The sequence below is a fragment of the Malania oleifera genome, chromosome 2, assembly GCF_029873635.1.
Source record: "Malania oleifera isolate guangnan ecotype guangnan chromosome 2, ASM2987363v1, whole genome shotgun sequence".
Lineage (NCBI taxonomy): Eukaryota > Viridiplantae > Streptophyta > Magnoliopsida > Santalales > Ximeniaceae > Malania > Malania oleifera.
Window position 1 is genome coordinate 19,075,585 of NC_080418.1, and position 13,235 is coordinate 19,088,819.

A 13,235-nucleotide genomic window follows, 5' to 3' on the forward strand; every position below is an offset into this window, starting at 1 on the left:
AGCCAGTAAGGATAAGTTATTAGGGTCTTCTCCGCCCTACAATGAGAGTTTGTAAAGGTTGAGGTTAGCCTTGCAAATTTGACCTGCTTGTAACCGATGCCACTCCACCCGTTAAGTGAGCTATAATGGAATCCTCGAACTTGCGAGTTAAAGGAGGGGACGTAGGCAGTTTTGGCGGAACCCCGATAACATTTATTTTGTCTACTTTTAATTTTTGCAATTTAAATTTAAACACTTGAATGTTTGTGATTAAGTATTGTGAATGATTGAGTTTATAATTGTATAGACAGACCCTAGGTTGCGTAATACTACTGATTTGGATAAACCTAGGAGGAGAAATTTTTAAATACCCAATTCACTCCCCCCCCCCCCCTCTCTTGGGATTGCACCAAAGTCAACACTCTCCAGATGCTAGATGTGAGGCGTCCCAACCTATTGTCCCACGTGAAACTGTGGGTATGTTTTCATTTTCTCCTAAGGGGTGAATATTCGTCAAGGTGGAGATTGTTGTAGTATGTGGCTCATATCGAGTGGAACACATGCACAGAGAAAATTGTCAACGGTTTAGCATAGTCCATCGATGGTTACATCGACGGGTTCCGACAAAAGCCAATTTAGAAGGAAACCGTCGATGATTTTGTTCAGCACTATTTTTGAATTTTGAATTAGGAAGACCAATAGGTTGAGGATATGAAGGCAAATCCTCCAGGGATTGATATAGGGGTATTTAGGAAACTTTCTAATCCCTTTGTACGTGTAGAATTAACATAAATACAATGTTATAACCCTGGTTTTGACAGATAGTGAATTTCAGTCGCCGCTTGCTCTCGTGAACGTAGACATTTTGCTGAACCACGTTAATTCTTGTGTCATTGTTTATTACTTTCCTTATTATCTGTGTGATTGTGTTTTTGGTACTGTTCATCATTAGTTGCTGCATTGCACAATCGATTTCACACGTAATAATTTGCACAACATATAGAAATAAAATAAATAAAAACTGGGTTCCTTTTTTTCCCCCTTTTTTTTTTAAAAAAAAAAATCTTAATTTATACGGGGCATTATTATTATTTTTCTTAATTGATTAAAGATTTATATTGAGTTTGGACTATACGTAACTATCTCGTGTTTTCAAAATTCAACTTAAAACATAGAATATATTAAGGACTATACGTAACTATCTCGTGTTTTCAAAATTCAACTTAAAACATAGAATATATTAATTTTTAATTATTAAAATATCAAATTTCTAACATGTTTAATTTTTCAAGTTGAGTAATGACCCTTTCTCAATCTTAAGATCTAGACTATAATGTAGGAAAGTACGCTTCTCAATCACTACGCTTCTTCTCTCTTCCTAAAGTCAAAAGTCAAAATCCTACAAATATAAAATTCTATATTTTTTACCCATTTGCCATTTCATACTTCTCACCCATTGTTAACCTCCAACCACCCTCCACGCTTCTTTCCTCCCCGGTGGCCACCTGCACTCATAAACCCAACGTGCGAGGCTGATAAAGTATTTTATTGCATTTAAATAATCTCACAAAAGCTTTCAATATTATTATTATTATTATTATTTTGCTTCTCCCATAGTTATATGTATATGTAAAATATATATTTTTTTATAACTCGAGAACTTCAACTACTATCGCGCTACTTTGGATATTATAGTGCGGCACCAAATTCAGGGGGATGAAAGTTGTCCGCCCATTGATGCTATTGATAATCTAAAAAATTATCATTGATATTTCATACACTATTTTTTATGTATTAAATGAATTTTATCCCCAAATTTTTATAACGATATGATAAATTTAATAAAATTATTATTTTAACATATGACGAATAATTAAATATGAAGTTCGAATGTTAATTTTCGGAGTATCAATGGCATCTCTAATAGGATGATACACAAATCTGACCTTAGATCATACGGTTCATCTCTCAGCACCCCGTTGGGGAGTCCAAGGTTCAATTTCTTCTATAGGGAGGATTTTTCCCGGGGTTGTGTGGGTATTTATTTTACACAATAAATTTATATACATCACCAAATGAGTAAGGAACTATTTTACATCATTTTTTTCTCATATGAAAAAAATATTATGATTATGCATTTATTTGTAGTTCCAATTTATGTAACCAAGATTCTTTTTTGTTATTGGTTTTTACCCGCAAATAGATTTTTTTAGTTATTGTTTGATTCGTGATATTAAAAAATCCCACGGGATGACATTCTTGAGAATCTACTCCTAGAAATAGGATGTCTGATCTATGAAAATATTTTGGTTTAGTTCGTATCCTAAGATTTAGGAATATAAACATGAAAATCATTTTAAGAAAAAGATTATTATATGGTTGACAGGTGGGTAACGTGGTTTGAGGTCAGCGAAAGGAAGTGGGCAGTCACCAAATCCAAAGGTTAAGGAACAACCCACATGCCAGCAAGGGAAGGACAGTTGAACCTCCCCGAGAGGACTTCGATTCCTCCAAGAAAATGGTAAGAATAGATGGTTGGAAGAGGAATCCATTTCCTTTGGCTCATATTTTCTTTTTTTCATTCTTTTCCAATCAAATTTACTGACTTAGGCATTGGGAAAAATCACCAAGACCTTCTAATAATTTTACTTTTGTTTTGCAAACCTTTGAGCACTCATAAGCTATTCAGATCACTTATCAGCCTTTGGAGTGAGAATCTACTATTCGATATCAATATTATATTTTAATAGTAAATAAAAGAATAAAAATGTAATATTATTGATCATATAAATAGTTAATATGGTGGTAGTTGCCCAATGCAAGTGTGCATTGTCTTTGTGAGTAAAGTTATAAAAGATATTTTGTGTGTGTATATATGTATCTATATATATTAGAGTACAAGATACTAGTCTCTGCTCAGGTTTAGCAAAAAGATATGAATCTTCTTTAATATTTTAAAAATTTTATTGACCTCTCCGAAGATTATAAAAATGTCATAAACCTTTCCTGAGTTTTGAACAAGATGCAAACTTCCCTTAAAAATAGGGGTGGCAAAACGGATCACAACATGGCAGGTAACCCGTGACTTGCCCGTTTAAATTGGGTTCAAGTTTAGTAGAAGGTAATCAGTTTATAAACGGATTAACCCAAACCCAACCCGTTTAATAAACGGGTTAGGCGGGTTTGGGCTCTACATTTTATGTTTTTTTTTTATTAAGATATTAATAAATAAAATAAAAGAGTGATGTTTTTTTTTTAATAAAAAAAACAGCACTATATATGAAATTTTTAAAAAAATTAAAAGTAAATAAGTTATATTTTTAAATGGATTTTTAACGAGTACCTGCTTATGACCCGTTTATTAAACATACGAGTTTGAGTTTATATGTTAATTACCCGTTAGTAAACGGATCAACCCAAACTCAAACTTGTTTAACCTCTACCCATTTGTTACCCATCCAAACCTCACCCACTAACCTGTTTTGCCACCACTGTTAAAAAACTTGTCTTTTTATAAAACACAATGAAAGGTTTGTATTTTTTGACAAACTTTAAAGAGATTTCTTAAATTCTTGAAAATTCAGGAGAAGCCTTTGAAATTTTTGAAACTTTAAGGGAGGTGAACGTCTTTTTACCAAATCTTAGAAGTGATTAATGTGTTTTGTCTTATATATTAATCATTATAAATTCAAAAAATACAATATCATTTCAAAAAAAACTTGGAAAATAGTAGTGAATTTTACTCTTAATTTACATATCAATTTTAAAAAATAAAACTAGAAAAAGGAAACAAAACATTAAAAAGAAAAAAAGAACAAAACAAAGAAAACAAAGAAGGCAAGCTAATAAGGCCAACATAGCGTGCATTAGGTTACATCACATGGGGCATGATGGGGGGACGGTGTCCCCACGCGATTTCTCTAGAAGAAATAGCAATGCTGGTCTTGGACTCTTGGCGTGAACGAGTGTGTATACATGGATGCCACGTCTTTGATTATGGTCTCGTACAAGATTTCACAAACTTAAAAAAAAAAACCAAAGGAAGAAGAGGTCTAACGTTTATATTTTATTTATATAATTAACTATGTTACTTGCTCAATCATAGAGTGACACATCAGCAGGATTGCCACCCGTCACAAATTAATGCGCAAACTGCCCTACACGTAGCTCTCTCCCTATCACGGTCTCACATCAAACATGTCTTAGAAAGATCCTGGAGTTATAAAGACGTCTCTTATAAGATAAATCCGTGAGGCAAAATGGACCAATACGAATAATACCTCATTAGAATTAGGCCCAGAAACATTACCCTACCCCCATTTCATGATCTTTTTTTCTTTCTCTCTCCCCGCATTTTGCTTTATTGTAGACTCATATAAAGCTCGGGAGGTGATGTTTAATTAGGATTATTTATTTATTTATTTAGATAATTTAAGGTTAGGGAGATCTTGTTTTTTGTTTTTAAAGTAAAACTACTTTTGATTAAGGGTTTTCTTTTTTAAAAAATAAATAAAATAAAATATTAATTTTATTATATGTATATTTTATATCAAAGATATTAACAATTAAAATTTGTTCCTTTTTTTTTTTTTTTCTTTTGTTCATTAGAGCTTTATATTAGGTTTGAATTACATGAGAATAGATAATTCATCTTTCATTCATTTATCTCTTTACATTATGTTTAGTTTGTGAATAAAGTGAAATAAAAAAAAGGAATGAAATGAAAATTAAAAATGGAAAGTTTTAAAAAAATTAATTGTATATTTGGATAACCTTTGGATTTGGAGTTGTATTAAATTTAAATAAGAAATAATAAAAAATTATATTAAAATTTGTTCAAATTGATCCAAATCCAAATTTAAGATCTGAAATCCATACAATCAAACACAATATAAGTATTGATTTAATTCTATTTTACTTTATTTCAGTTCATTTTTATGCAAAATTCATTTAATTATTCTATATTTTCTTGAATTCTACGTGAAAATTTTAAACTTTTACCTTGAGTATGCCCTCTAGAAAAATAAAATTTATTCAAATATAAGTAATTTTTTTTTTTTTTAAAAAAATCATTTCTAATACAATTTTTTATTAATTTATTATAGATTTTCTTCATTATATATTTTAAATAATTAAATAAAAAATAGATCTGTTCTTTATTTTATTTTTCACTCTTTTTAATTTATAAATTAAGTAATCAATCTAGCCTCATCACCTCAATATTTAAAATTAATAAAAATGGAGATAGTTGATTTTGTGTTTGGTTGACTTTGTGGTTGTTCTAAGTAGATATAAGGGTAATAAATTAATATTTTAGGTACCATGTAAAAAATTTTCCTTATTTTCTCTCTTTTAAAAATTCATTGAATGATCCATTAAATTTTTATTATATAACAAGAGGTTTTGAAATCCCTCATTTATAATCTCATTAAGTCTCAATTCATGACAGACTATATTCTTAAGCTCAATTTTCATGATAATATTTTGATTCTCTAAATTGGTTGTATCGTTTTCTATTGAAATTTATAAAAAATCGTAGTGTTTTTCTTGAATGCTATTGTAAATTTAAAAAAAAAAAATTAAAATACATCATTAGCTTAAGCAATTATAAAAAAAATGAGTTACCTAATATGTGCATTTTACTTTATAAAAGTAAAATCATGTTTTAACATGTTATTGATTGACTTTATCGTTATATTTGGTGTTCTTATGTTATTGTTTCCAGTTAATTTGAGAAATATTAAACTAATAAACTAATTTCAACTTCAAAATGATCTAAATTTTTGAAACTTTATCCTAAATAATCATAAAAAATAATATTTTTAATCAACTGAAAGCTTATATTTGGCTCAGACTACACAACGGGAGATAGTTCATCTCCCATCTCATATCATTTCCCGCAGCTTTCAAATTTTAAACTTGATACCTCCAATAAAAATATTTCTCCTAAGAGACAGCTCGTAGGAGTGAAATAAAATTGGTGAGACTATAATTAAATTTATTATTTCATTTTGTCACTCTCTCTCCATCCACTAACTAAACATGATGTTACAAGAAAAGGAAAAATAAAATATAATGTGCATATTTAAATTTATTATTTAATTTTTTCATGCTCTCCATCAATTTTTCATTTTATTTATTTTTTACTTTGTTCATTCCGTAAATTAAACATGATGCTAAAAGAAAGGAAAAATAAAAAATAACATATAATATGCATATTATTGTCATTCATTATCACATTTTTGCAGAACTTGACACAATTCACTAAGGATCTGTTTGGATCAAGGATTTTACTTGGGAAAAGGAAAAGAAAGGACAAGAAAATAAGGAGAAAACTCTTCTTCTGTTTTTTTTTTCTTTGTATTTTCATTCTCTATTAAGTACTATCAAAAAAATAAAAAGTTGTTTTAATGTGATTAAAAATTTGAAAAAAAATAAATATTAATAATATGCAAAATAAAATTCTGTTCATAAATTTGGTAGATTTTTATTTTCTTTTTTACTTTCTTTGATACTCAAACGTAAAAATATAGATTTCTTGATATTTTCCTTTCATTTTCTTAATATTTTTATTGACTTTTAAACGGGATCTAAATGCACTTTATTACAAGTCAAAAGATTTTGCTGGTCAAAGGTTGAAATTTTTTTTTTTTTTTTTTATAGTAGAAATGAGTATAAAATAGGAGATGAATCATCTTCTAGTGCATACCAACTTTGGCTCTCAATAAAAATAAATAAATTATAGTTTGGAGGCCTAAGTTCAATTAGTTAATAATTTAAGAACTAGGTATATGCTATATTATAAATATTTTATTTTGAGATAGAATTAAATAATATTTAATTTATTTTCTTCAAAGTCAATCACTTACTAATTTTCTGTCTTCCAAGGATTCCTACGTGTCATTTTTCTATCTACCCAAGAAGAATTAATGTCAATTAAAATTTGTTTTTATAAAATTAAGTGGGTAAATTATCAACCCAAACTAAGCCTAACCTCCAACCGACCTCTGCCCTGCTAGAGTGAACGAGATTTACAAGTCACTGATAGCTTCACCTAATAACAATAATAATAATAATAATAATAAATGCAAATTTAATGAAATATATTTAACAACATTGTGAAATGCATTTTAATAAATAAATATGTAAATTGATTCAATAATTAAATTATACTAGAACCGAACCCTATAATTTATGGGATATTATTCATTTTTAATATAAAATAATATTTTTAATATAAAATATTTCGTTGATTTTTGGATAATTCATCGATTAAATAGTGATACAGTTGACTATTTTTGCTACTTATCCCAGATAATAAAATATTTAAATAACCAATTAATGAAAATAATAAAAAGAATCACACCTATTCCTTCATAAATTCTTAATTTAGCATAATATTAACTTCCCAATTGAATAGTTAATAACAAGTACTTCAATTTAATATATATATATATATGTATATATATATAAAATAAGAATTTAATGTTTCCATTAATGACAAAATGGAGCATTAAATTTTATAATTTTAATTTTTAAAAATTTAAAATTTTAATTAGAATTTTGAAGGTAAAAATGTTGTGAGATAATTGAGGTAAAAGTGCGAAATATTAACTAATTTTTTAACCTTTGAAATTATAAAAACTCAATCATGTAAATCACTAAATTTTACAATTAAAATTTTAAAATATTGAAATGCGAATGCATAAAATATAATATGTTAGACACCTAGAATTAAATGTGTAATTTTATAATCATTTTAACGTGAGTTTGTCTATTAACTGACTTTCTATTTTTTAAAAATTTCAAACCTGAAGTTCTTCAAAAAAATAAAAGACGACTTTTCTCAAATAAATTTTTAATTCGTTACTTACATATCCTAAAATTATATATTCATTTATAAACATATTTAAGCATTTTAGTCAAGTTACAAATTTCTACCAAATATTTAAACATAAAATTTTTTTATATATTAAAAATCAAACAATTTTTACAACAACTTTAATAATTTATAATTTCTTTTCTCAAAAAGATATGTATTAATTTTTTATTTTTTATTTTTTATTTTTTATTTTTTATCAATTCCATCTTTACGAGGCAAACAAAGCCCTAATTACCAAATATGAAATAAAACCAGAGGCTACAGCCGGCCAGCAGGGAAAGCATTTTGACGCTCTTCGAGCGTGTCCCCATTATTTCTATTCAGCCTCTCGCGGAGTGAACGCCAGTCTGTTACTGTTTTTCTCCTTGGTCGGACGTTAAACAAATCCCTCTCTCCTTAGATTTCTCCATTTTTCAATTTCCCCAATCTTTCATCTTTAATGGTCATCGCAGACAGAGTAGAGAGGGACGGCGAGGATATTCCAGAGAACTTTTGGGACCCTTCAGCAACAGCTCATCTCTCCAGACATTAGCTGTCTTGATCGTTTCTAAGTACGCGTTGCAATCCCTCTGCTCTGGTTCCACCTGTTTACAGTGTTGTTTATAATTTGCTTGGATTTTTAAAGTTTAAAGTTTGTGAATCTGTCAAAATTTGGGAGTGTTGTCAAGTTCAATCCAGTCTGTTCTTGGGCAAGATTTATGCGCAAAAGCTGTTTGTTTCTCGTTTCTGCGCCCAATCTCGTTCAGAACTCAAAAGGGTACCCCAGATTCGAGTTTCTCTTTCTGTTGTTGCTTGCGGGATCTTAAAAGGGTTCCATTTTCTCTTCTCTGTTTCAGTTCCTTCTCAAAGGGTGTTTTGATTTCGACTCTGTGATTAAAAAAGCACAGACGCTGTTGAGTTCCGAGTAAGTTTCAAAGATCCCAAATTTCCCGTTTTGCTTTCGTTCATTAATAAATTTCAGTTTTTCTGATGATGGGTTATGGAAGATTTGGATTTTCCATATGGGTTTTATCGATTCTATGTTTCGCATGCTTTTCTACTGGATTTACTCCTGTTGATAATTACCTCATAGACTGTGGATCATCCACCAACACTTCAGCAGGCAACCGAGTTTTCGTGGCCGATGCCTCGGCTTCAAGTTTACTTTCCACCCCGCAAAATATTCTTGCGAATGCCTCTTCGAAATCAGATTTGCCTCTTTATCGAACTGCTAGGATCTTTACCCAGACCTCAAAATACACCTTTACAATCAAACAGAGTGGGAGACACTGGATCCGCCTTTACTTCTTCCCGTTTGTTTATGATAATTATGATATGAACACGGCGAATTTCTCCGTTTCCGCACAGGATCATGCGCTCCTTAGCTATTTCAGTGTGAAGAACATTTCTGTTGTTAAAGAATTCTCTGCAAATATTACCTCGAGTACTCTTGTTATAACCTTCGTCCCATCCAACAATTCATTTGCCTTCTTGAACGGCTTGGAAGTTGTTTCAGTCCCGGACGAACTCATTACCGAGGACGCCAATAGCGCTGATTCGGCAAAGAAATTTGAAGGCCTGTCTACGCAGGTTTATGAGACTGTTGCAAGGGTAAATATGGGTGGACCAACGGTCTCCCCTCAGAATGACACCCTCTGGCGAACCTGGGTTCCAGATTGGAAGTTCTTAGTTCAAGTGAATTTGGCCAGTAATGTATCGAATCTTGGAGCTGTTACTTATATAAACGGTGGTCCAACGCCAAATATTGCTCCAGTCTCCGTCTATGGTACTGCCACACAGATGAACTCTTCAGATAATCCCAACTCCAAGTTCAATGTGACATGGAAGTTTGATGTGGAACAAGGATTTCACTACCTTGTCCGGTTTCACTTTTGTGATATTGTGAGTCTAGGTCTTAACGTGCTTTATTTCAATGTTTATCTCAACTCCTGGATCATTGCTCAAGATCTTGACCTGAGTTCTTTGACAAACAACAATTTAGGTGCTCCATATTATTTGGATATTGTTACTCCATTAGCTGATAGGAATACGCTTAATGTGAGCATTGGCCCATCCAGCTTAGCTGTTGATTACCCCAATGCCATTTTAAACGGGCTTGAGATTATGAAAATGAACAATTCTATGGGCAGTCTCAGTGGGGCTTCGGTGATGGTTCCAAGCTCAAGTTCAAGTAAAAATGTGGGAATGATAGTGGGTGTGAGCATCGGGGTGTTCGTTGCAGTTGTATTGGCTGGAATCTTGTTCATGATGTGCAGAAAAAGAAAACTGGTATTTGTGGGTCATTCAAAGACATGGGTTGCTTTGTCTCTGAATGGAGATACTTCCCACACTATGGGAAGCAAATACTCTTACGGAACAACTGCTAGTGCTGGTTCTAACTTTGGGTATCGCTTTGGTTTTGCAGCAGTTCAAGAGGCCACAAACAACTTTGATGAGAGTTGGGTTATTGGCATTGGTGGCTTTGGGAAAGTTTACAAAGGAGTTTTAGGTGATGGTACAAAAGCAGCTGTTAAGAGGGGGAATCCTCGCTCTCAACAAGGTCTTGCTGAGTTCCGTACTGAAATTGAAATGCTGTCTCAATTTCGTCATCGTCATCTGGTGTCATTGATTGGTTACTGTGATGAGAAGAATGAGATGATTTTAATTTATGAGTATATGGAAAAAGGGACCCTCAAAAGTCATCTCTACGGCTCAGGTCTTCCTGCCTTGAGTTGGAAAGAGAGGCTTGAGATCTGTATTGGGTCAGCCAGAGGACTTCACTATCTCCACACTGGCTATGCAAAAGCAGTGATTCATCGTGATGTAAAGTCTGCAAACATCTTGCTTGATGAGAACCTCATGGCCAAAGTTGCTGATTTTGGGCTTTCCAAAACAGGACCTGAGATTGATCAGACACATGTGAGTACAGCAGTGAAAGGGAGTTTTGGGTACCTTGATCCTGAATATTTCAGAAGGCAACAGCTGACAGAGAAATCTGATGTGTACTCATTTGGGGTGGTTTTGTTCGAAGTTCTTTGTGCAAGGCCTGTTATAGATCCATCCCTTCCAAGGGAAATGGTGAACTTAGCTGAGTGGGCAATGAAATGGCAAATGAAAGGGCAGTTGGAGCAAATAATAGATACTAATCTTGCTGGAAAAATTAGACCAGATTCTCTTAGAAAGTTTGGAGAAACAGCTGAGAAATGCTTGGCTGAGTTTGGTGTGGACAGGCCGTCAATGGGAGATGTCTTGTGGAACCTGGAGTATGCACTTCAACTTCAAGAGGCAGTTATTCAAGGGGATCCTGAAGAAAACAGTACCAATCTGATTGGCGAGCTCTCTCCTCAAGTAAACAATTTCAGTCATATCGACACTAGTGTTTCTGGTGGACAGTTTGAAGAGTCTGGTGTGGCTGATCTTTCTGGTGCTTCAATGAGTAGGGTTTTCTCTCAGCTAGTTAAGTCTGAGGGTAGGTGATCATTTGCTGATGGTGTGTTCTGTTGCTCAAACTCCTCTTTGCTTAATACATAGTTGATTTGCCTGCTTATCAATGACTACTCACCACAGCAAGGTACATAGGGGTGTTTATTTTTTAAAATAATAAAAAAAAATGCTGGAATTGCTAATGTATCCAGTGGTTTGATGCAAGCACTTCCCTCTACCGTGATGTGGCTTGATTTTTTATGTCTTTGGATGAACTGAAGAGAGACTGCATGCATATTTTGTGCCCATTGACCCCTTCAGGGAGGTCCCCAAATGACTCTGTCATCTCTGGAGTTTCTCTATGATGATCAAACTGCATGTAGCATCTTGAGTTGTCTTTTGTACAGAAGGGCAGGCAGATGTTCAAGTTATTCATCTCAGGCATTCATTTAGATATGGCATCTCAAAATTTCTTACATAGCTTCTTACTGTATGTTATATTATAGAAATTTTTATGCGGCTGGTTTTTAATGACTCTTCCTACATTTCTGCTTGGTACTTGTGTGCAACTACATCAGTTCTACCTTTAGAAGCCATACTTGTGATCTCGTAATGTTTGTTAAAGATTTTTGTGTCCATAGCATGTCCTCCTTAGGATGCCTTGCGTGTTTATGTAATTTCTTTTTTTATGTTGCACAAACTATTGACTGCCTCTTATTCTTCTTCGCAAAAAAATAAGAAAGGGAATTAAGATCTGATTGTTCTCATTCTTTTTTTTGGTTATTAGTTTTATGTTGAACCATGGCCATCCATGTTCCTAATTTCCTTTCACATGTGAGAGGTAAACTCAGTTAATGATGGTGAGTATTATATCAAGCTTTGCGTCTGAGTAATTGTAAGGGTAAATCTAAAAGCCTGGCAACCTTTAGAACTCATAATTTTAACTTATAAGGAAGTTACTTCCCTATCTTTTGGCAAGCTGAAAATTAAGGTGTAGTCCCAAGAGGGGGTGAATTGGGCTTATAAAATTTTTTTTAAGTGTTATTGAAAATTTTCAGCTTTCTGTATATTTAAACAAATACACAAGTATGACTTAATTTTAAATCAATCACAAATCAAACATAAACTAAATACCAATCACAACCACAAATAGTAACCAATCAATCAACCACAATACTTATCCAAATTTTGAGAAAGCTTGCAGCACTTTTCTTTATTTTTAGAGTTTGCCAATTTTCAGCTTAAAAGTCCTGTATGTATGATTTTTTATGTGCTCCTTTTAAACAAGATTTCTGCAAGTGATTAATCAACATACTCTCTTAAAGGTTTCCATAAAATATTATTTAACGCACTTTCTTAGATTTAAAAAGTCTTCTTCAATCTCAGTTTCAGCAACCCTGCACTTTGAAAAATACAATTTGTATATATGCTGAAATTTAAATGGAAAAGGGTAGAGAGAGTGAGATCGAGATTTTTGACGAGATTCAGCTTACCCCCAGCCTACATCCTCACCTTAGGTAAGACCACCTAAGGATTCCACTATAACGTTCCTTTATGGGCAGAACAAATCGTTACAATCCCTCCTTTAGGGTGGAGCCCCTTCTCCAAGCGATACCCCAGGCTTGGTTACAACGATCCAGTAGCCTTGAATCGTTAAGAAAACAAGAGATAAGAAAGAATTCTTGTGTGCAAGAAGCACTCTCAGAAAGAGCAAGTTAGTACAAGTTTAAGCACAAAGTATGCTTCAAAGTAAATATCAATATGCAATGAAATTGAAGCTCAAAGTAAACTTATCATCGGTATGATCTTTTCTATGATTGAAAGATTCAGGATTTATGCTCAATTTTGGCGTGAGAATTTCAGCAAAAACTCAATAGAGAATATCAATAAGATGTGAGCAAGATAGCTTTTAAGAATTGAGAGCACTTGAGAGTATTTAATTGTTGAATAATTTCTTGGTGTTTTAAAATCT

The 13,235-nt window shown here is 32.3% G+C and overlaps 1 protein-coding gene across 4 annotated transcripts; it reads left to right on the forward strand.

The window, feature by feature from the left end:
- The first annotated feature begins 8,102 nt into the window (after positions 1-8,102).
- On the forward strand, positions 8,103-11,808 carry LOC131148649 (receptor-like protein kinase HERK 1). Of its 4 annotated transcripts, none has more exons than XM_058098502.1 (3): positions 8,103-8,412; positions 8,698-8,765; positions 8,934-11,808. In XM_058098502.1, exon 3 carries the CDS (start codon positions 9,176-9,178, stop codon positions 11,315-11,317), a length of 2,142 nt encoding a protein of 713 aa, XP_057954485.1. In that variant the 5' UTR covers positions 8,103-8,412; positions 8,698-8,765; positions 8,934-9,175; the 3' UTR covers positions 11,318-11,808. The 4 variants fall into 4 exon arrangements, with proteins under 4 accessions (XP_057954485.1, XP_057954483.1, XP_057954484.1 ...); XM_058098501.1 differs by having other exon boundaries at positions 8,136-8,412; positions 8,961-11,808; XM_058098503.1 differs by having other exon boundaries at positions 8,142-8,412; positions 9,209-11,808.
- The last annotated feature ends 1,427 nt before the right edge of the window (positions 11,809-13,235 follow it).

Bases quoted from the DNA above. Each gene is read 5' to 3' on its own strand.
- LOC131148649 (XM_058098500.1), top strand. From the start codon at position 8,831: ATGATGGGTTATGGAAGATTTGGATTTTCCATATGGGTTTTATCGATT.